Source organism: Sinocyclocheilus anshuiensis, unplaced genomic scaffold, assembly GCF_001515605.1.
Source record: "Sinocyclocheilus anshuiensis isolate Anshui unplaced genomic scaffold, SAMN03320099.WGS_v1.1 scaffold492, whole genome shotgun sequence".
NCBI classification, from domain to species: Eukaryota; Metazoa; Chordata; class Actinopteri; order Cypriniformes; family Cyprinidae; genus Sinocyclocheilus; species Sinocyclocheilus anshuiensis.
Window position 1 is genome coordinate 1,458,553 of NW_015558605.1, and position 24,706 is coordinate 1,483,258.

At 39.4% G+C, this 24,706-nt stretch overlaps 2 protein-coding genes across 2 annotated transcripts in view; both read right to left on the reverse strand.

The window, feature by feature from the left end:
• Positions 1-24,706, reverse strand: part of LOC107680187 (gastrula zinc finger protein XlCGF57.1-like) — a 964,523-nt gene that overhangs the window by 863,279 nt on the left and 76,538 nt on the right. The window lies entirely within an intron of this gene.
• LOC107680181 (E3 ubiquitin-protein ligase rnf213-alpha-like) overlaps positions 1-24,706 on the reverse strand; it is a 100,144-nt gene that overhangs the window by 16,118 nt on the left and 59,320 nt on the right. The window contains exons 46-56 of the mRNA XM_016475966.1: positions 21,573-21,780; positions 20,476-20,672; positions 20,271-20,393; positions 19,866-19,976; positions 18,171-18,413; positions 17,995-18,085; positions 14,951-14,985; positions 14,702-14,802; positions 14,018-14,174; positions 10,264-10,438; positions 10,073-10,167 (exon numbers count right to left, since the gene is read on the reverse strand). Coding sequence (XP_016331452.1) covers positions 10,073-10,167; positions 10,264-10,438; positions 14,018-14,174; positions 14,702-14,802; positions 14,951-14,985; positions 17,995-18,085; positions 18,171-18,413; positions 19,866-19,976; positions 20,271-20,393; positions 20,476-20,672; positions 21,573-21,780 — 1,536 coding nt within the window. The remainder of the gene's footprint in view (positions 1-10,072; positions 10,168-10,263; positions 10,439-14,017; positions 14,175-14,701; positions 14,803-14,950; positions 14,986-17,994; positions 18,086-18,170; positions 18,414-19,865; positions 19,977-20,270; positions 20,394-20,475; positions 20,673-21,572; positions 21,781-24,706) is intronic.

Consider the following 24,706-nt stretch of genomic DNA (forward strand, 5'->3'; position numbering starts at 1 on the left):
CATTTAAAATGCTACATACAAATTTTTTATTTCATAGTTTTAATGACCATGGGATAACAATATAGACTGTTGAATGACCCTAGGATACTGATATTACAGTCAGATTAAATACAGGGATTGAAGACGGGGTCGGCAACCTAATCACTGGCACACGAGCAACAGGGAAAACTGCATTCCAACATACATTTTGAGGTAATCATTCCTCATAGTTACATAGCTGGTTAGGGACTATAAATAGTGAGAATTAACGTGCTCTAGTCTACAGACACACGTGGCTCCGGCAAACCATTGGCGCATATGAGGCACTGCAGATTAATGCTGTGCCATGCTTTCGCATAGGTTAAGTCCATTTAGCTTCAGTCACACTACAATATTCAGTGCATGACAGCTTAAAGTTCCCTTCCGAGGGAACTCGAACTACGTCCTCTAGCAGTCGCTATGGGGAACACTTTCAGCATGACCAATGCCTGAAGCAAACATCTAAACACGACAAAAGCATTGCCCGGCGACAGCCTATGTCATCGCTACTGACGCGACCACAGTATAAAAGGGCGCCGATAGAACACGTCATCATCAAGTCTTCAGGGACTGTTTTGTTTGAAGCATGCATTCCGGTAAGAACGCTGTTCTTTCTATTACATTACGATGTAGCAAATTAGCTTAAAAGGGAAATGTATATAAATAATTACAATTAATTATGATTAATTACAATTATTTATATCCGCTGCCAGTAGTACCTGTAGCAGAATTAAATTGCCATCAACTAATCTGTCCGTCCAGCAAACATTTAGTGTGATTTTATTTCAACTCTAAGAAAGGATATTTTCGTGGCCACAGTCTTACAGTAATAATGCATTAGAGCATGTCGCTAGATCAGATCGTAAAAGGGACATTATCCACAAGCAGTGACAGAATCAGAAACAAGATGTGCACACAAAGAAACAACATCTGTGCGCACAAGTTTTATTAACTAAACACTAAAACAAAACTAGTCAAACAAACAAACACAATCACTCATACAGGGGGGAAGGGCAAATGAGACTTGATGAATGAAACCATTAGAGAAACGGGATGAAGCTATGAAAAGTGTCAGTTACCACCTGAGTGAAACCATCAGCGCTGTTTTACAATGGGGTCTACAGCTTATACTAAACCTCTGTTTCGTTTAGTTGAATGTATGATACTTGCATTGCCTTGGTCATTGAACGAGCGTCCGGATGTCTCAGATAAAAATTCTGATGGTTTGAAGGTTCGGTGGTGTTGGAATCACAATCACATTCTTCAGGGTTTGAAGAATGATGAACTCCAAAGATGTTATTCTGACTCTGTGGTGATTGGGAGAGTTTTCTCCCAGGTGAAGAGTGAAGACAGAAGACATAGCTGCAGTCAAGGCCTGTTGGGTGCAGTAAGGTTGAGCACGACGGTGGTTGAGGAATGTTCCATGTCCTGCTCCCTGACAGCCTTGCTGAATGTTTTGGCTCAGAAAGAAAAACGCTCAGGAAGTGAGCTATTTCATGTCTTGCCCTGCAGACTTAAGCTACCCCATGACCATTCTGCACATGCACTGAGCTTGAGTTTTTAGTAACTCTGTTCTCTGAATTCCGCTCTGCAGTTTTGATAGGCTGTCAGGCCATCTGTGGCCTCCCTGTCACACTGCCCTTATGGTTGAATCAGTCCCTCCCCTTTTAGGAATGGTTTTGAGTGCACTGTTTTCCCTGAGGTATGAGTGTGATGTACTCCCTTCCTTCTGAAGTTCTATTATTGAGTACTCACTCTGAGGAGCTCTAATCAGATGTATGAATGGCTTTTGGTCCCATTCAGTTTTTGTGGTTGAGCTAGCATTGCTCCCCTTGAAAATAAGGGTGATGCTATAGCACCGCTCCCACAAACTTCTTCAGTAGGCTCCTTTAGGCCTAGCTGTATGTGACCCTCAATCTCCCTATACTGATGTATGAGTTTAAGAGTGTGAAGGAGCCCTGTGTGCAGTTATATCAGGTCGACAGGCCTTCTTTCTGCCGCCCTGTTAGACTACCCTTTCTGGTTGAATTTGGCAGTGCTACCCTCAATACAAAGGGCTATGAGCCTGCTGCTCCCAGTTTAAGCATGTGAGTTCACCTCTTGATTTGACAATCAAGCACTCTGCTCTTAGGGCTCTGTATAATAACGCTGCCCTCATGGTCGAGCTTGGCAGTGCTCCCCTCACTGCAGAGGGTTACCTATGAGCCTGCTGCTCCCAGAGTGAGATGTGAGTGCTCGTTTTGGTCTGAGAGTCAAGGGCTCCGCTCCTAAGGCTTCGTGCACAGTCATACAAGGTTTCTAGGGCTTCCTTTTGCCTCCTTGGTGTGTTGACTTTACAATTACCAGTGCTCCTCTCACTGAGGGAGGGTTATCTGTGAGCCTGCCGCTCCCATGCAGAGCTTGTGAGTTCTCCTCTTGAATTGAGGGCCCAAAAGCTCCTCTCCCAGAGCTCCTTAGGCAGCATATCAGGTTGTCAGGCCATTTTCATCTCCCTGTTAGGCTGCTCATATGGTTGAGCTTGGCAATGCTCCCCTCATACTGAAGGGTCGTCTATGAGCACACTGCTCACAGGATAAGTGTCAGTCATACCAGGTCGCTAGGCCTCTTCATGGCATCTATAATAGCACTGACTGCTTCCTAAAATTCATATGTATGGTGAGTGCACACGCTGAGTATCCTGTGCGCTTTCTCTGAGTAGGTCAGACCCCGTTGGGTCCATCTCTAGATATGTATCCTTAGTGATACTATAACAATATTTCCCATCTGACTGGGCTGCTGGAGTATAAGTGCCTGTCAGCTTGACTGATCTGGATATATATCAGACACAGTGGAGGTGTCTAATTCCCTTACATTCGTCAGTTTCTGAGACTCTGCCTCTGGCAGACAGGATTAAGGGTTGACAGATTTGAGTGCCCCTAGGTGACAGGCCAGGGTCTGGTGATATCGTATCTAGAAGCCTGGCCATATCCCCTTAAAAAAAAAATCTAAATTTTATCTGATTCTAAGCCTTTGAGCTCTGCCCTGGGACCAAGCTTTCTTTGCCTAACCCATAACAGGTAAATTATTTTGGGCATGTAGCTCAGGCCTTTGGCCAAAGGCGATATCGTCACTGACAGCTGCCGAGGTGTCCGAGGGGCAACTCTCGTGGCTATAGTAGAGTTGGTACTTAGTGCTCGCCTTGGTGCTTGGCATGCACTCCCTTCAGCACAGCAGCGTGGATAATTCGTTCCCCACAGCGACCGCTAGAGGATGCAGTTTGAGTTCCCTCGAAAGGGAACGTCTTATGTTGCGCATGTAACGAGACACTACATCCTCTTTTCTTGCCATGCCTTGGACGCAAGTTTCAGATGAAGAAGCGGATGACGTGTTCTATTGGCGGCCTTTTATACTGTGGTCGTGCCATTAGTGAGGCTCCCCATAGTGACTGCTAGAGGGCACAGTTTCTCGTTCCCTTTCAGTCGGTCACTCTCGACGTCACGTCGGTGTCTGACGAATTGGGATCTCGCTTCGAGAGACCAATCTACTTCGAGTGTAACTAATCGAACCAATGCACATTGGCATGCAATGATTGCATCCAGCTGCCGCTGATCACAGCGTGAGCATAAAAAGCCAGCAGGTGCAATGCATATTAGCTTTTCACTTCGGAGCCGAGCGACAACATCGTTCTGCTCCATCCAGTGTCTTCAGTGAACTATGAGTTCAACGCGCTTTTGGAAGCATTCTGTTTTGGCGGACGGCGCTTCAGCGGTGGTCGTTCCTGTGTCGAGTGGGTTGCGCACTTCAGGCTGCACTCCCCCTGTCGTGCTGAAAGCAGCCATCTCCCCTGTGCGCCTCAGCACGGATGACCATCTCGGAGCTGCAGACCAGGCTTCGTTACCTCCAGGGGGGCGGAGCTCCGTTGTCTCTGCCGCGATCTAGTGCTTGTCCTGGCGGCTGCCAGGCGAGGTCTACTTCCGGAAGTAGCACGGGTGGTTTGAGGGTTACAGTGGTGGCAAACCCCTCAGGGAATCAACCCTTGGGGGCCCACCACTCCTCTAGCGCTTCTGATCCAGTCGAGCGGCCAAAGGAACGCACTGGGCCCTCTTCAAAGAGCGTACCAGCGGTATCCTGCGGTGCTCCTCCCGACGACCGGATGTCGATCACTGCATCAGAGGGAGAGCTCTCTGGAGAGGAAGATTCGGCTGCGCTGCCGCCCTCCGGGATGGTGGCAATGCCTAAATCGGATCCAGAGACATCGGCTATGCTTTCCCGGACCACCGAGAGGGTAGGGCTCGAGTGGAAACCTGCATGAGGAGCTCACCAGGTCGTGGACGGCACCTTTTACTGCCAGAAACCGGCCTGTTGGTTCCTCCTCCCTCACCACCCTCGATGGTGGTGCAGCGAGGGGGAATACGGCGATCCCCCCGGTGGAGCGGTTGGTAGCGATACAGTTGTGTCCTAAGACCGCCTCCTCCTGGCGTGGAAACCCGTCGCTCCCCTCCCGGGCCTGTAGGCATTCGTCTGGTCTGACCAGCGGTGCTTATACGGCTTGTGGAGAAGCTGCTTCCGCCTTACACGCTATGGCGTTACTGCAGGTGCACCAGGCCAAGGTACTGAAGGACCTGCACAAAGGGTGGTCACGATCCGGAAGTTCTGAAAGAGCTCCGAACCGCTACTGACCTCGCGCGCTAAGCGACAAAGGTCACCGCAAGTTCTCTGGGTCGTGGGATGTCCACGCGTGGTCCAGGAGCGCCATCTCTGGCTAAGTCTGGCCAACATGAGGGACGCCGACAAGGTACGGTTCTTCAACGCCCGTGTCCCAGACCGGCCTCTTCGGCGATGCAGTCGAGAGCTTTGCCCAGCAGTTTTCGACTGCACAGAAGCAGACTGAGGCGATTCGACACATCCTGCCCCGGCGGGCAGCTGCTGCCTCCACCCATCCGCTGGCCGCAGCGCTCCAGCCTGCTCATTGCCGAGGGTGGCCCCCTGCATCCGCCCCCGCTCCAGCGCCGCATCCGCAGCAGCCTCCAGCCAAGCAGCACCGTGGAGCCGGGCGTAGGCAGGCCACACTCATCCTCCTCCATCGCCAGCAGCGGGTGGTTCGAAAGTGTCAACAAAGGCCCTACTCACGCACCCTCTGCCAACCTGTGAAACCAGGTAAGCATTGCACCGCACACGCAGACCCCTCTTCGGTCCGCTCACAAGCCGCCCGAGTTGGGTCCCTGTGTTCCATCTCGCTGCCCCACTGCGAGTACGGTGGTGGTTCCATTGGTCCCACTTGCACGGTATCTGGGTGCCTGGCTAGCGCTACCCAGCCCGTCTCGCTGGCTTCTGCGGACCATCAGCCTCGGCTATGCGATTCAGTTCGCCCGGCGTCCCCCCAAGTTCAGTGGCATCCGCTTCACGACAGTGAAGGTGGCCGATGCTCCTGTCTTGCGTGAAGAGATTGCAGTCCTACTGGCGAAGGATGCAATAGAGCCGGTCCGTCCAGCCGATATGAAGACGAGTTTTATAGCCCCTACTTCATTGTACCCAAGAAAGGCGGTGGGTTACGACCAATCTTGGATCTGCGTGTCTTGAACTGGGCCCTTCACTGGTTACCGTTCAAGATGTTGACGCAGAAACGCATCTTCGGGTGCATCCGTCCCCGAGATTGGTTTGCAGCGATCGACCTGAAGGACGCCTACTTTCATGTGTCGATCCTTCCGCGCCACAGACCATTTCTGTGGTTCGCGTTCGAAGGACGTGCACACCAGTACAAGGTCCTGCCCTTCGGGCTGTCCCTGTCCCCCCGTGTCTTCACGAAAGTCGCAGAGGGGGCTCTTGTTCCCATCAAGAGAGCAGGGTGTTCGCATCCTCAACTATCTCGATGATTGACTTATACTAGCACAGTCTCAGGATCAGTTGTGCGAGCACAGGGACCTGGTGCTCTGGCATCTCAGCCAGTTGGGTCTTCGGGTTAACTGTGAAAAGAGCAAACTCTCCCAGACGCAGAGGATCTCATTTCTCGGTATGGAGTTGGATTTGGTCGAACAGACAGCATGCCTCACAGAGGAACGTGCACGGTGGGTGCTGAACTGCTTGAATTCATTCAAGGGCAGGACGGCGGTCCCACTGAAACTATTTCAGAGGCTCCTGGGGCATATGGCAGCTGCAGCGGCAGTTACGCCGCTAGGGCTGCTTCATATGAGACCGCTTCATCACTGGCTTCATGGCCGAGTCCCGAGGTGGGCATGGCAGCGCGGCACTCACCGGGTCCAAGTTACACCGGCATGTCGCCAAACCTTCACCCCATGGTCAGAGCTTACATTCCTCCAGGCCGGAGTGCCCCTAGAATAGGTCTCCAGGCATGCTGTGGTTTACACGGATGCCTCCACCACCGGCTGGGGTGCCACGTACAACGGGCACGCAGTGTCGTGGGTATGGACAGGCCCCCAACTGCACTGGCAAATCAATTGCCTAGAGTTGTTACCGGTGCGCCTTGCCTTGAACCGTCTCAAAGGGTGTTTACGAGGCAAGCACGTGCAAGTGGTCTACGCTCCCATCGCATGTCGCAACTCACCCGCCACCTCGGAAGGTTCTGAGGTCACTTCATGCCATTCACATTCCGGGTCTGCTCAACCATACGACCGACGAGCTGCCAATGTGCATTGACTCGTTTAGTTACACTCGAAGTAGGTTGGTCTCTCGAAGCGAGATCCCAATTCGTCGGTCACCGACGTGACGTCTCCGTTCCCTCCTTCAGGGAACGAGGGTTACATACGTAACCGAGACGTTCTCTTCTCAGGGAACTATTGTTATATGCGTAACCTGAGATGTTTTTTCTGCATTTGTTGCTCATAGCAATAAATAAATTACCTCTATAAATGCTGGTTATTCTTAAGTATATTTCCCACACAAATAACAATGATGGTTCTGTGTGAACAACAATATTCACACATACAGTGGTGTTCAGTAGAGTCACACTGTAAATATGGTATTCAAAGTCTAATTAAAACATTAAAATATTTTTTTTAAACTTTAAGATTATGCACTATGATAATTAAATACAGATTTTTATCTGAATGTTAAAAAATGATTATGTACTGTTTAAAAAAACTGAAAAATGACACTTCTTGCCCAAAAGGTTGCTGACCCCTGATCTAATGTTAGTTGTCTTTTACCTGGAGACTCAATTAAGTAACAAAAAATGTCGGGAAACGACATCTCTGGCCATTCCATTGGGTCGTTTGCCCAGTCACAGATACTGTATGGACAGTCCGGCCCAATACAGCTCAGTTTTTCTATGTATCTTGCTCTGTCGAGTGGCACAAGCAATTCTGTGTAGACCATACTGGGTTATCGCCATGCTTTTCCAGTCAGGGTAAAGGATTGTTTTCCCCCACTCCATGTTTGTGCTTTCCACAAACACATTGCAAAGTATTACCAGTCTTATTGAGCATTTTTTCCCATTGCTTTTATGACAGATTCTTGTTATGACCCTTGTGTAGGGTTGGGAATCGAAAACCTATTCCAATTCTGGAATGGGATACTTAAGGTCAGGATTCAGATACTTGTTGTAAAATTACATTTCTGGGGTGCAGCTCTGCTGCTGACCCAGTGCTTCACGTGTTGTCTTTTTGTTTGTTTTTATTTTTATTGTTTTTATATAGTTATCTTAATTAATTTAACATTTTTTTTGACTCAACATTCCAGTGATACGAGATATTCTACTGACTCAACATGAAGATTCGTGGTTTTATGGTCTGGTTGGCGGTATGTTTGGCAACATTCCTAATTGCGGCCAGCTCAGGAGTTAATATTATGAATGGAATCCTTGCCTACACCAGGAATTGTTGCTTCTTCTACCACAGTCACAACCCGGCTTCCTACAGATTAATTTACTGGAAGATTGCAATGAATTGCTAAGGAATCCTAGGACAAAGGAGCAAAAAAGCATCCATCTAAGAAGAAACGAGGAAGAAACAAGTGTGTACTGCAAATTATGAGCTCTTGTCCATGTACTTTAGAACCTTTTATCTACCATGGGAATTTGGACAGATCACCGTTATTTTAATTTATGTGATGGGACCGGACAATGTGGAAGCTGGAAATAGTATAGCGAATAGTTATAAAAATGCTCTGGGGCATGCTCTTCTGACCAACCGATTTTAATTCTAGGAGATGTGAATTCTTGTGATTTATCAAGACATTTGCCTACACTCCATCAGTATGTGGAATGTCCCACTCGATCTGGACAAATGTTTCGTCAATATAACAGATGGCAATAAGGCTGTATGCTGCCCCCTCTTTCGGGAAGTCAGATCAAAATATTATACATTTGTTACCCAAATATCGAGCCAAGCTTAAACGCGAGAAACCGGTGATTAAAGAGATACAACTGTGGACAGATCAGAGTAAAGAGGAACTTAGAGACTGTTTTGATGGAACTGATTGGCAACTGTTCTTTGATGCATGCGAGGGAATATATGAGGGAAAGACAAAAACAATTAAATGATATTTATACAACTAAAGTTAAACAAAAAGCTTTAGTTATTATAGAGGATTCATTACACACTTTGCACTGCCAGTTTTAGGTAACCTCGGGCAATTACAAATGTGTATCAGATGTCAATTTGCCAACTGCAGTTAGAATTTTAAATGCTGATACATGAATATTAATATGTATGCAGATATATGTACATATGGGAATGTATATATGTATGTGTATGCTAAAGTTTTTTTTGAGTCTATATTGTATTGGATTTTTTCTTTATTTTATTTTTAGAGTTGTTGTGTATTGGTCTTGACAAATTTCCACTTTTTTTCCACTAGACAATAAAGAAAAGTAAAAAATAAAAAAAAATACCCCCTATCAATTCCTGTATGCACATTTTTTCTTCTGTGTTTATAAGCGTAGCGCTGCTTTGTTTACAGTGGTAACCAAGGAAACTCAGTATCACTGTTGTTCCATAAGCGCCACCTGCTGGCAGAGAGTGAATTTGGGTCTCATTCAGTCTGTCTACTGTTACGTAGTTTTATGCAGAACAATTTCACAAAGCTTGTCAGAGCTAAGTCAGACCATTGTTTTTGCTTCAAATTTTCTGTACAAGTGCATTTTCTGCTGGAAAATGTGGACATGATATTTCTTAAAAAAAATTAAAAAAAATCCAAGCTAGGAAAGAGCACAGGCAAAGCCTTAGTTTTATTACATGAAGAGATTTATTTTATTTGCATTAGTAATTAATTAATTTATTTGATTTGGGATTTGTTTTAAAACTTATTTTTGTTACTTGACATTAAAGATATATAAATTTCACAGAAATGTGCAGAATTTTGTCCGAGAAACAATAAAAGGACACCTTTTTCATTTAGAATTGGTCTTAAATCACATTTTGTTACAATAATCATATTGTGAAACCAAAATTGTTCATTGTGAGTTGAGTGAATTGTTACATTCCTACTTCTCCTGTTTTACTGATTTTTTTTGTTCATGGTATTCAGCTGCTACTAAATGTTTTTGCAAAAATAGACAAAACAATAAATATCTTTGATATCTAAATGTTTGATTCATTTTTTTGGTTCCGAAACTGGGAATTGTTAAGAATCGGAATAAATAAGTAGAATCGGAATCGGATTTGATAAAATTCTCTCCCTTGTGCCTGTTTACTTGGATCACGTTTATTGGATTACTGCTTTTTGCCTGTCTGGACTAACTATCTTAATCATCAACCATTACCTGTATTTCTGACCATCCATATGCCTGTTGATTTGGATTTACTGTTTCAATAAACTTCTGCAAATAGATTCAAACCCAACATCAAGCCTGAGTCTGTTACATGACGTGCACCAGACTGATTAATTTAACTTTAAAATGTATACAATTTTACCCCTAGAGGGACAGAGGTCCGCCCCCATAGTTACACTAAATTCTGTAGAACTACCTAATAATGAAAAAAGTGTTTTTTTAATTGTTAATAATTGTCTATCCATTTCAGACATAATGTCATGGAAATACATGAGAAAATGCAAAATCAAACATGATACATTAAATATACTGGATACATAATACACTAAAAGAAAGCATGTTGTTCACCTTCAGCTGATGTGTAATGACATCAGTATTCATGGCATTTTCCCATCCATTTCTTGCATCTTTAGAGGAAAGGTTTTTATCATAAGGAGCAGGCCCTGTCAATGATAACAAAATGTAACATTTCTTGAATTTATGTGGCAGGAGATCAATATGGCATGTGGAAATGTAAGTTGAGTTTTGGGAACTCTTACACTGGCTGGCCTGATGGGGATCAAGTAGACTGTGGATGGTCAAATGGATGGTACTGATCGTATCATCCACTCCTTTACCCAGAGCTCTAATCAGCTGCTCCATGTCCTTCAAAAGATGGGCCATCAGGAATGGCCCGGGATCCGGCACAGCAGGCTTGATGATCTGCATGACACTCTACACAGACACATGCAAGAATATGGAATGAAGATAGTTAAAGTTGCTCTCACTAAGTTACCCTATCTCAGGGGTGTCCTGGAGAGTTTACAGTTTGGACACCCATGTCTTATCTATAATCTAAGTGTAATATGTTATTGATTTTTGGTGAACAATTGATTTGTGCATGCACAGTTCAATTTTCTCACTTTTTTTTAATTATTAGAAATATATTTTACCTGCATCATTATGCTTCACCCAGGGCTAGTTAATTAAAGAACAAATATACATAGTTGTATGCTCTTCGTTGTGTGCCAAAATATAAATGTTATGAGCAGCACTTTCGATATTATAAAAAAAGAAGCACAGTTTGAAAGCAGCATGATGGTAAAGTCACAAATTATACGTAATAAAACGCAGTACAACACAACTGCATTATCAACCAATGTTGAAATTTCTCTCACCAAATTCCACTGGCAAAAACCTTCTATACAGAAAATCACCAACATAAAAACTAGAGGGAGACATATAAAATAAATAGAAATAATAAATAAATAGAAACAAAAGCACAAAATAATCAGGATACAAATGCATGTGTAGCAAACAGTATGTTTTTTTCCTGAGAACTCTTACACCCCTAGTGCATGTGTTCATTTTTTTTTTAAAGATGTTAATCTCATAATGTCTAATTGGTGTGTCACTGGACAGTCTTCTCTCTGGTGATGTATGCAGGGCTCCAGTCCACATCTGCCTCCATTATTGAGTGCAAAGCCCACATCTTAAAATTCAATCAACAACTGATCCATAGAACCAAGTCCCCACCCTATATATATATATATATATATATATATGCACTGCAAAAAATGCTTTTCAAGCTTAGATTTTTTGTCTTGTTTCCAGCCAAAATATCTAAAAATTCTTAAATCAAGAAGTATTTTCTAGACAAGTACAAATTATTGTGTTGTTTTCAGAAAAAACTGTTAAATTGAGTTTGTCAATTAAGTGAGTTTTTGCTTGAAACAAGCAAAATAATCTGCCAATGGGGCAAGCAATATAATCTTGTTTTCTGTTTGAAATAAGATTATTTTGCTTACCCCATTGGCAGATTATTTTGCTTATTTTCCTTCTTGATTTGAGATTTTTGAGATATTTTGGCTGGAAACAAGACAAAAAAATCTAAGCTTGAAAAACATTTTTTGCAGTGTGTATATATATATATATATATATATTATTTTTTAATTTTACAAATTAGTTTTAATTGAATGTATATCACATTAAGGTAGAAAAGATATGTTTCTACTTTTGACAAAAATGTCTCTTGGAGTGAAGTCCTAAATACAACAGGAAGTCAGCCATTGTGAATTTCATCTGTGACTTTTGTGCAGTTTTTGCCATTTTCAGGCCTTGTACTTTAATGTACTCCTCCTACAGTTTTAATCGGATCATCTTCAAATTTGCTGAGTGTAATCATAAGGCCTTTGCGATGCTAAATTGCGAAGACTTCACGTTTGATAAGAGTCCTGGCCTGAAGACATCTACATGCCCATATTCGATTATAGTCATAGCACCACCTACTGGCAACAGGAAGTGACATATGGACTCCTAGCAACATATTAAAAAGCGTCAGCAAGTGTTAAATAGACTGGAAACATGCTAGAAACATGCTAGCAACACTTAGCTAATTTGCTAAAGCATGCTATTAATGCAATGAAACAGGAAATTGCTGAAACTCTGGTTTTATGAAATACACAATGGGCTCAAGATTGGTTAGCTGGTCCAGTGTGTTGTGATTCGCTAAACCGCCTCTAGTGTGCAGAAACGTCATGCTCCTCACCTCAGTGGCATGTGCTCCAGTGTTGTGTTGTAAACAATGGTGTCGTCAATATTGCTTATCAATTTGAGCCTGAATGAGAATATTAGTAAAGAGCATCGCGCAGAACCTGAGCAAGCACGGCTCTTACAGGACGTTTCAGAACGGTGTGTTTTTTTGTTTGTTGTTGTCTCATATTTTTAGATAGGCTGATATTTGTAAATGCTACTACTTATGTTAGCTTTTAATATGTTATGTTATATTTTAATATATCCTGATTAAAGCTTCAATACAGCAGAATACATGATTGCACTGTAGCATTTTTTTTAAGTAATTGTTTAATTTGTGACAGTAACAAGTGTTTGCCAGCAAGTATTGCTTGCTACCACAGCAACCGCGTGCACATCCACGTTTAACGCTTCTCGTAGCTACAGTATGTGAAAAAGATTTTTTTTGTGCACTCCTAGTTTTGACGGCATGGCAACACTCTTCCTCTTCTCTAAAGCAGCGCAACATGGCCTCGTCCCCTTCGTTGCGTGTTCCCGGGGGCAGGGTTTATGTAAATTTCAGGGTTAGTGATGTCACCAACCCGGGAAGAAGCTCGTTGTAGTCCCTACCAGCCGTAACTGTAGGCATTAAACTGCCATAATTTTAAAAGACAATATCTCCATTTCAGCATCATAACTTTTCAGCGTCGTAACTTTGCAGATGTTGTTTATGCTCAAACAGCAACATTACACACTAACTAAAGTTAAAAAAGTGAAATCGCAATCAACCACCCCTTTAACATATTTGATGTACTGAATTTCGTACACGTAGAGAAACGTAGCATAGCATATCTAAAGTGTGTTTTATTACCATGGTTTAGTTATTTTTTACTAATGCTCATCAGATCACATTGTTCAGTGAAAAATTTATAGAAATAATGATTCTGTCTAAATAAACATGGGTATCACTTTATAATAACAATACAGTTATAAAGTATGTACAAATTATTTGCAAACTATTTGTTTATAGTTAACGGCCTGGGGTCGGCAAAGGCGCCGGCGGGAGCACTTGCATATTTACCAGATGACAGCAAAAAGAACTTAAACTGCTTTTTATTCATTCATTTTAGCTTGACATTTATGTTTTTTAGAATGAATGCCACTAAAATGCTATAAAATGCTCGTCCAATCAAAATGTTCGGTCAGAACATTACGATAGGCTGTCCTGCCTGCCTGTCAAAATATGTATTTGCATACCTCTGCGCACGCCATCTCTCCTCGCATCGCTGGTTAGTCTGCCTGTGCGCATTCATGTGTTTTGGAGGAGGCGTGGCTTTGCAGACTGATTATCCTGGGAGGGTGGTCCAAAATCGCCTACCCTACCATTAAGTTTGAGATTAAACCCGTTTTTGAACCTTTTATCTCTCCTAGACAGCACTCCATGAGAGAATCTTATCTAGAAAGATCTTCTGTCTCAGGTATGGTGCTTGACTGACCACCCACTGAGGAAGCCCAAGTCATAAACTCTGGTCTCTAAAACAACGTTTTGAGACTATCCTGAATGCTGGAGCTGCCTCCACTAGGAAACTATATGCCCTGAAATGGCAGCTCTTTGCATGGAGCACACAGGGGCAATATATTTTTTATTAATATATTAATTAGTATACTCAACAATTTTTTGGAAGCTCTAACTCACACTAAATATTTTGGAAGGCAATTGGAATTTTACTTGAGTATATTTTTTAGTACTGTTTCCACATCTGCATGTCACAAAACCATAAACGGGCAGAAAGAATGTAATACCTGTGTGTTGTTTTGAGCTCCCAGCAGCATGCACATGTGTGTGAGCAGTCTGAGAAGAGCGAAGGGAGCAGGTGACATATTCTTAGTGTCCTGCATGTCAGGCTGGTCACGACGTTGTGCATCACTCAGAATGTGTCCAGACTGAGTACGGTCCGCTCTGAAAAGAGGAACAATTGCCTCAAACTCATGAAACAACTGAATAAACAATTACCACTAAAACAGATACAGCACCATTTTGTAGGGAAATTTTCAGCCAAAAAAAGAAAATCACAAGTTCTGTAAAGACATTAAATAACACTTTACGAAAAAGGTTCTATACATTAACATCAATGCATTTAATAATCTTGGTTAATTTTGATTAAACTACGTATATTAATCCTTTTTCTTTTCGAGCTTTACAAATTTGCATTAATGTATCATTATATTAATAACCTACAATTAATCTTTATTAATAAATGCTATAAAAAATCCTGTTCATTATTAGTTCATGATACCCAATGCATAACTAACGTTTCCAAATTGAACCTGACTGTAAAGTGTTCCCAGAAATCCATACAGAGGAACAAGTTATATGGTGAATGACCAATCAGAATCAAATATTTCAGACTGCCAGGTAATAAACTAAACTGAATTAAAAAACACATAAATTAATAACAACAAGCATTTGGCGCAAGAGTAACTCACTGTATCTGCATGGTTTGGAAGCCGTCAACAGGTTTGTGGTCTATGCCGCCTATTTCTGCATTACACTCTAGACAGCGGCCAACCTCCATGGGCAGACCACACTGGACAGATGCATGAAGAGAATGAATTTTTAATTTGACAAAAATCATAACAATTTGATCATATTAAATTAAAACTAATTCTGTGTTCTGCGACTTTTAATGTATGTAGTTAATGCTATGCCGAATCATAGAAATTAAATTACCCTACCATATCAACAATGCATGGATGACCATTAGGACAGGCTGTTAAAAACAAAAGAAGATGTTAAGAATTGATTTAAAAACAGGATGTAGAAATGTTCAAATACAGAACCACTTGTCAATGCCAAGGATCTGTCAAAATTCCACCCCCTTGTTTCCCAAAGCAATTCTATTGGCTAAAATCAGTTTTAGGATATTTCGTATCTGATTAGAAATCCTGCAAGTCTATATAACAATAATCCTACAAACCTTATTGGTCTGTGTAATATTACAAAACAAAACTGCATCAGTCAAAAAGTTCTGAAAAAGGTTTTCTTTTATTTTTTTTACTTCATTATTATTAATAGGTAACACATTATTTGAAGGGTCTATGATTATGCATTAGTTAAGCACGAACACACTAGTAATTAATGATTAACTTAACACTTAATAAATGAATATTAGCCATTATTTACTATTTATTAAAAATTTGAAAGGTCCACATTCATGCAATAAATAAGCTAGTAATTAATGATTAACTGAAGGTACATGCCTTTTAGCCATTATTTACAACGTAGAAAACCATAAATTATTTTTGTGTAGTAATGCACTTGTGTATATTTCAGTTGTTCACCATCTATTCACTTAACTGAACAATATTAAGCTAGTAATTATGTTTAATTAGTGCTGGTTTTACAGTTATAAATTGCTAAAACAGTGTAATAAAGACAATTTGACCCCGTTTTTAAAGTGAATGTTATATCCACATTAATTATCGCACTTATTGAATGATATTCAAGTTTATTGACTAGAATGAGGCAATAATTATGGCTAAACTGCCACTAATACAATATTAATAAAGAAAATTTGACTCCGTTCTAAAGATCCGATTCTCATTTACACTATAAGTTTGTTTATCAGTTACTATGCAACATGATCTCACGAGAATGCTCGTTTTAAAGGATTACATAATGTTAAACAAGACTACACTATAAAACTTTAAAATGAGTAACATTTCTGTAATCGTTTAACCATTATTTATCCTCTAATACTTGTTTTGTTCGCCGTGGGACACATAAGGCGTTTTCTCAGTATAGTCCTATGCTGTGACTGACAAAAAAAACACAAAATACACCAAAACGCAATATAAATTCACAAACGACATCAATATAATTCACTCGCTGTAATCCGCATCTTTGGAATCCATACGATTGAGATGAACAGATCCAAATTCAAGCCTTTATTCGGCTATCTTCATCTCCATTCTCAGCAGCGATGTAAACGTCTAAACCGCGGTTGTTATGAATTCAAAAATGCCAAAAAGCTTGAAACAACACATTTTATGGCAGTAATATCAAACGCTCATTGGCTCTCACCTGGTTGGGTTTAAATGAGTGAAGCGAAGCGGGATATAATTTTTGTCGATTAATATCTTACATTCTTCTCTGTACCTCATATATAAAACTATTATACCGCGACTGCGGCTGCAACACATCATCATTTGAACGGCTTTAGGTACCGCTTTTGACATTTTGGCAATAAATTAAATATTGTGATTACAGTTGTTTGTTTGTTATGTTTTTCTTCATAACTGTCAATTTTTAAAAAATGGTTATGGTTATTAAGTTTAGAGGTTTGATTGGGGTTAGCGGCTCAAAATATCTTCTCAATGCTATAGTGTTACTAAAATTGTTATTTTCTTACACATTTCTGTCCATTATGTTTTATATCTTCTTTTTATATTCTCTGTATAATGGTTTTGTTTTTGTTTGGGGTTGGGTTTAGGGATTTAACATTTAAATTATAAAGATATTTTATGATATAAAAGATTTGCAACTATTTAACATTTTTTAGATGTAAAACGTAATAATGTTTACATTTAAATGTTGCCAATACGTCCATTTTAGCATCTATCCGAAGGAACAAGTATATATATACTGTATATATTGTGACTGTAAAAGTTACCTCTTAATACCTACGTAACAATGCGATTATTATTTGCTTTTTCTAGTCAATAAACTTGAATATCACTCAATAAGTCCAATAATTATATGGACATAACTTTCACTTTAGAACAGGGGGTCAAATTGTCTTTATTACACTGTTTTAGCAATTTATAACTGTAAAACTCAACTCAACCTTGCCAAGACAGAACTGCTTGTGGTTCCAGCAAACCCATCGTTTCATCACAATTTCACCATCCAGTTAGGCTCATCAACCATAACTCCTTCAAAAACAAAGGCCACCTAATACACCTGTTAGGCTAACCAAGACTTGTTTTAGCACTTGCATATCATTGCACTTTTGCTGATTTTGATTGCTTCTATTGTCCTCCTTTGTAAGTCGCTTTGGTTATAAGCATCTGCTAAATGACTAAATGTAAATGTAAAACCAGCACTACTTAAACAATTACTAGCTTCATATTGTTCAGTTAACTTAATAGATGGTAAATAACTGAAATATACGCAAGTGCATTATTACACAAAAATAATATATGGTTTGCCAAGTCGTAAATAATGGCTAAAAGTTGTTTACTGTACATTCAGTTAATCATTAATTGCTAGCTTAATTTTGCTTATTTATCGAATGAATAACTTACTATATGTTAAGTTATTCATTAATTACTAGTGTGTTCATGCTTAACTAATGCATAATTCTGGACCCTTAAAATAAAGTGTTACTTTATTCATATATGCACTTTGTCTTATATTCATTAAAAAAAAATGAAATATCTTGCTCCACCTCTGAAATGACTTTCCTTTTCGCCTTAATTTTCCCAACTGAAAAGACACCCAAAATAACAGTACAATTATTTATTTATTTACTTTTTGTAATACCCTGGGAAACCATTTTGAATATACAGTGGGTACGGAAAGTATTCAGACCCCCTTCAATTGAATACTTTCCGTACCCACTGTATTATCCTATATTACCACAATTCCAATCATGAAGTTCTGCTTCTTGTGTTACATGATTTATTGTGGCCTTTCTGCTCAGGCATTAACTACTGGGTCTCCAGGTGTATATAATTTTGACAAATCTTGAATTTTGCATGACACAGAATCCACTCACAATACCACTGGACTTTCAAGCCATTCGGGCCTTTTATGGCCTGCTGGGCAACAGCCAACATGTCGTCCGGCATAGTTGGAATGAATGAAGCCTGTAAGGAGAACATGACAGAAATATCACATAAACACTCTAGCCACCATGTGACTCCATGACGTCATAACGTGAAGGGTTCATACCGTCATGTTGTTTGGGGACAGTGCCAGCTGCTGCAGTGGCTCCAGTAAAGGCAGATTTCCACACAGCAGGACTGCAGCCATGTGAACTGTAACCTCCATCAGAAGCAGCTCTCTGCCTGACATCTGAGGTTGTGCACGCAGAGCATGTAGATGATTATTCACCAGTCCTTTAGCAAATGCTTTTGTTTCATCATTGACAAAGATGTCTGTGCTTCTGATAAAATCTTCAAGGCCAGCACGTTGCTATAGAAAACAAAAAATGCATGAATATCAGACATAGGGATATACATTTATCAAAAAGGTGACATATTAACATAACTTTCAGTATTGATCATTAACAAACATTGTACAATGTGTGTTATTATGTTAATATATATTCAATTAGCATTTAGGGGATTGGTGACTTGCTCTAGGGCACCTAAGTTGTGGGTATTGAAGGTGGAAATGATCAGGTGGTATAGGTAGGTTTAAGGGTTTGTTAATATTGAGTGTGATACAGGAAAGTTTAGGGCCAGGTTTGGTGGGATGGGTAACTTTATGGGTTGGTTAGGGGGCCGAAAGTACAAAAAAGACAATTTGACTACAATACGAGAACACTGTTCAAACTGTTTATATACATAAATCAAGTATTTTCATGAAAAAAACTGATTTGTTTTCTCCTGTTCTATGATTCAAAGAATACACTGTTTAAGGATATAGCCCACTAAGTGTTAAGGCAATAAAAACATGTTTTGCAAATAACAATGTGTTGCGTCTTTAGCAAGCATTTAACTAAATTAACCATCCTTTACACAGACTTTTTACAACCATTAAGTCCAAGGCCTATAAAGGTCCTGAATCAATAGTAAACATTTATAAACATTTACAAATGATGAATATTCTCAACTTTAGGTTGAGTAGTGCAAAAACATGAACAAATGATTAATAAATTAACTGCACAAAAGTGTAAATAGGGTAAATTCAGGTCATTTGGGACACATTTTGCCATTGAGATGATTGCTCATAAAGGCAATTTTTTTTTTTTACATTAATAATGATCTGTTATTAAATATTTAATAAGTCTATTTAAATATTTGTGTGCTGTGTTAACTAAAATCATTTTTTTTTTGAAGTATATACAGTATTATTGATGTTCAGCCATGAAATGTAAGGGATCAAACCTTAATAAAGCTTTTGATGAAGCAATGAGTCTGAAATGATCACATATCGTTTTAAAAAATAAACGCCACACATTAATTTTTTTTAAATCTTCAAAAAATTAGCAGAGTGACAGGTGCTACACACACAGCCATGAACAGCACTTGGTCTGACATACCACATTTTACTCCAGCACCCATTATCCTGTCGTTTGAAATAATAGTATACATCTTGCTTTCTCCTTATTATGTCACTGTAATTCTGATCACCCAACATGCAATCTGTGAACCCAGCGTCATCTGTGTATTAAATGCTTGTTGGAATAAAAAGGAAGTTTTGAGTTCCATTAGTTACAGTATGTTTTCTTTGTAAATGAATGTCTTTTATTTGAAAATATCAAGGACATCCCTATTTGACATGAGCCCTTTAATCATGACCATTTTACTAGGAAGCCTGATGTAAACATTAAGTCATACTGTTCTTCCAAAACCATGTCACAGTACTTCAGATTCGTAAAGCACAAATGTTTTGTTGTGTAGCATATGTTTGTGTTTTTACCTCAGATTTAGGGTCCGAGTTGGGGTTTCCATTTCTGTACAGGAAGGTGACTTCTCTGAACAAAGCCATTAGCAGATAAACAGCTTTCTTCATGGGTGTGCTTTTGCAATGCTTCAAACAAATATAAAAGCAAATAAACAATTTATCAGAGTGAGGAAGAGAAATAGCATTTAATTAATTTAAGCATTTAATTATAGTGTCCAGACAGACACAATAGCTCTGTTCCAAAACCTAGTCTCGCTACAGTCTAATGTGGCATCCAATCCCAACTGAAACTTCACAAATGATGTAAAAAAAAATTATGTTGATAGTCATTGGCATACAGATGAATTCTGCCCTATGTGGCTCTCTATGTTTGGGACATACATAGTGTGTGTATGTGTGTGTAAATAAGCATATCAATACCTCAATCGCTTTCTGTATTTCATTCATGTTGCAATCCATCATGGCTTTGGTTACTGCATCTCTAATAGTTTTGTAGTCCAGTCCACATGCTACATAGTGGTCAATTTTGTTGTCATCTTGATTCTAAGAGAAACAAATGTAGCAGTTAAAGCACAAATACTTGTGACTCATGTCAGCATTGTGAAGTAAATCAACCAAAACCCACCATATTAAGAATCTCCTGAGGAAACAGCCAACTGAACTCTTTCTGTGACAGAAGTTTCTGGACATATTCAACCCCATGAAGGCTGCAGATCTTTCTGATGAGGTAAACCCTGTACCAGTCATTACTGCTCTGGCAGCATAGATCATTCACACTGTTCAAAAACGCTGAGGTAATGGATGGAGGATCATCCTGTGCACCTAAACCATGAGAAACATTATCAATATCAAGGGAAAACGTTCAAATATGATACACTACTTTCTCAGTTTCAGTTAATACAAAGTGCTCTAACCTTTCATGGCAAGTGATAAGCATTTGTTGTTCTTTGTTGAATTTATGAACTTGCCCAGGTCATATTTCAACTGATGGTGGGAAATGCATTTAATTGTCATTCATTTGTACTTTTGACGGAATTGCTTGGCAACTTTATTAAATATTTTTATTCAACAAATAATATTTGATATAAATAATAGTAGTATTTAATAATAGTATTTGGCATTGAGAAATGGTGTGCAAGTTAAGGTGATTTTGTTTACATTGTTATGCCATTAGATGGAGACACGAGAATCAGCAGTAAAGACTTTTATATTGAAAGAGACTGAAACGCTGATGTAAACAAGGAACTTATTTTTACTCTCAACAACAGCTTGTAATCGGAGTCAACAAATGGAAATCACCCTTAACAGATGAAAGGATAGTACGACAAAGATATTGCTTTCCTCAGCGGACATTCAAACTAATGTTTTATTGTGAATATGAGATTGAGCTGAAGAATGGAAGAGAGATTTGAAACAAAATGGTTTTTTAAAGACACTTCATGGTTGTTTCTTATTTACTTACTTTTCCCATCGATCTGTTGTATAAATGGAATCACACTTAATATATTGCATTTAAACAGCCTGTCGCTTCATGCCTACGGGCAAATCACATCCATGCTGATATGCGATACTCTGCAATACTGCTTATTTATTCATCCAATGGCACTTTTAGCTCTGCTCATCTAATATGCATTTATTGATTGATTGATAAAAACATTTAAAGAATTTAAAAAAATCATGGTCAAGCACCTGGCTAGTAAAAGCAAACACTAAAGCATTTACCAGCACTAGGCACTCTGTTAAAGGGCAGGTCAGCAGCCATATCCAGGCACAATCGAACTCTGGCCACCTGCTGCAGGTGCTCTATAGATGCAGTGTGTGCAGACACAGAATCAGAGTGAAGGAACTCCAGCAGAAAGCGTGTTTCCTCCTGCAAACAGATCTGCTGCTCCGCCACAGAGTGCCATTGTGTCCGATCATACATTGAGTCCTGCAGACACAGGAGAAACATACAGTACTTTTAACCAAGCTTTAAATATATACAGTAACATATGTGTTAATATATTCAACACCATTTCTTAAGAAATTAAACACTGAAAACACAACTAACATTTTATTAATTAGTAAAAAATGTAATTAATTTAGTTGTTTTCCAGTAAAAACATCTACACGTTTACAACATACATTTACTTTAGAACTTACTTTCTCTTTACATTTGTACATCTTTAAGCATAAAAAAAACTAACAAATAAATATATAAAATTGGTAAGGATTATGCACAGAAAATTCAATTACAACATATACTTGCAATCCCAGTCAAATGTTTGTACATACTGGATATAATTTATTGTTTGCATAGTTAACACATATTTTAACTGTTGCTTGAAATGGGTTTTGTAGAAAAATATTATTTGCACCCATGTATGTATTTCTCTGACCAACTTAAAAATTGTATTAACTTATTATCATTATTAAAAGAGGTAAATTCAAGTGCATGGTGAAGAGAAAAAAATATATAAAAATTTTCAGAAAACACTGAAAATTCTCCAAAACTTCTTTAAAAGCAGCCCAGGACGCACCTTATGAAGTTGGCTTAGAGAAGCCCAAAAAGTGCAGAGATGGAATCTAGTAACCCTTTAGAATAAGGAACACATATTCACTATTAACTAAGAGTTTTTCCTCAATAAACTCCTAATTAGCTGCTTAAGGTAGTTGTTAAGTTTAGGTATGATGTGCATTAAGGGATCTAAAATATCCTCATGCAGAATAAGGCATTAATATGTGCTTTATAAGTACTAATAAACAGCAAATATACTAGTAATATGCATGAAAATAAGCAACTAGTTTTTAGTGAGAATAGGTCCTTAAAGTGTTAGTGACCAATTATAGCTCATACATAAGACAAATGTCCAGCTTCATTAGAAAAGACAGCACTAACCTGTATAAACCAGCCTTTGATTAGCGTGCCATTTCTGCAGTAAAAATACAGAAAGCAGAACCGCTGCAAGGACTATGCCAAGTGTGCAACTGCACAGGGCCTCACTCCTGGCCTGCAATACTGTAGTTTATGTACAATTTTTTACAAAAATATCAACTAAATAAAATTCCTGCTGTCTCAGTTCTATTATGCATAATCAAGTTCCCGTAAAAAAAACCTAACAACTCGTTATTTTTATTATATATATATTTTATAATTTTGAATTTCGATGCTTTGTGCTTGCTCTATTGCGTGCTCACTCCATCTATCTACTCATTCAATGAGGAAGAAGAAATGTCAGCCTCATAGAGCACAACTGCTTGCGTAGGCATGAGTTGGCTGGTGAGAAAAGGAAGAATTTCACAAATCATGGAGAGGATCGCTGGATAAGTTTGTTAACGTTAGCGCTTTTGAAAATGCTAAAATTGCGAAAACTAGCATAACCCACAGCATCCCTGTGACTAGCAATACTACTGGACCACAACAAGATGAAGATCACGATGGCTGTGGTGACTAACAGATATTTCTAATCTGACATTTTAGTTCAATTAAACCATCACACTATCAATTTAGCCTACCTCGTTTTCTACTACAACTTATTAGGGACTGGTCTGGAAGATGAAGTCCCGATAATTTCTCAAAAATACACTTTTCCAATGATGGCTTGTATATCTGAAGAAAACAGATTCTATATTTTGCTTTTGTTGTAAACTGGACAAACCTTGCTAATGATGCCCATAATGATGTTGTCAAATTTGATCCCTGACTATGCAAGTCAGATGCATAAGAAATAAGGATGCACATTATCTATGGCATGAAATTCAGAATGTCTGACCACAAATGTCAAAAACACTACTGTGAATGACACAAAGAGAGCAAAATACTTTTCTGTGCTTCTTGATTCTTTGTTTTGTCGATAGGACATCTTCAGAGCTGAATACAGAAGAACACTTCATCGATTTCATCCCAGTACACGACCAAACTATTAAATGCACTCGAAGCTGAACTAGATGCTCTTGGACTAAACATAAACGACTGTCAGGGCCAAGAATACAATGGGGCAAACATGAAAACATCAACATTTCTTATTTCTAATCCATATTCTACATCTCAATCCCCAGACTTTTTTTGTGCCATGCAGTTGCCACAACCTGAATTTCACACTGGGAGATATGGCAAAAAAAATGTTTCTATATTTGCAGGCTCTCCTTAACGATGGGAAATACTTAAAGTGAAAGTCCTGTCTCTCCCTATTAAACCTCTGTCCGAAACAAGGTCACGTAGACAGTTTAAAAGCAATATGCTATCAAACAAGTGATATTAGAGATGCTTTGCTTTAAGTGGCAGAGGACTATAGTGACCCTAAAATTAAAAAAGCTAATTCCCTGCAAAGCTTTGAATTCCTTATGTCTATAGTCATACGGTATGATATTCTGTTTGCTGTGAACACTGTCAGTAAGACACTACAGTCGGGGGACATGCAGCTGGATGTGGCACTGTTGCAGCTAAATGGACTAACTTTAATTTGTGGCTTCAAAATTCTTCTTCAAAATGTATATAGCCTGCAGCTACAGTAGATCTAGAGTAGATTTAACTCTAGAATAGCTGTATGCATGTGATTCTGACTCTAAACTGAAATGACCCATCTGAGACATGATCTAAAATCTAAATGATATATACCCCCTATAGACCTGAATTTATGAAATGTAACATTCCTAAAAATGTCAAAATAAAGTGACAGCTGACTTGACGATGTATGATGCTGTATTATTCTGCTTGTTAAATTATGGTTACATGTATAATGCAGTAGGACGTTTGTTACTGTAGAAACAGTAGACTCCCAGCTTGTTTTGATTCAGAATCCCCCTCCACAAAGACAGAGGGCCTCACATGCAAAGTTATATCATCAAAAAAAAAATCATAATTACAAACTACTAAA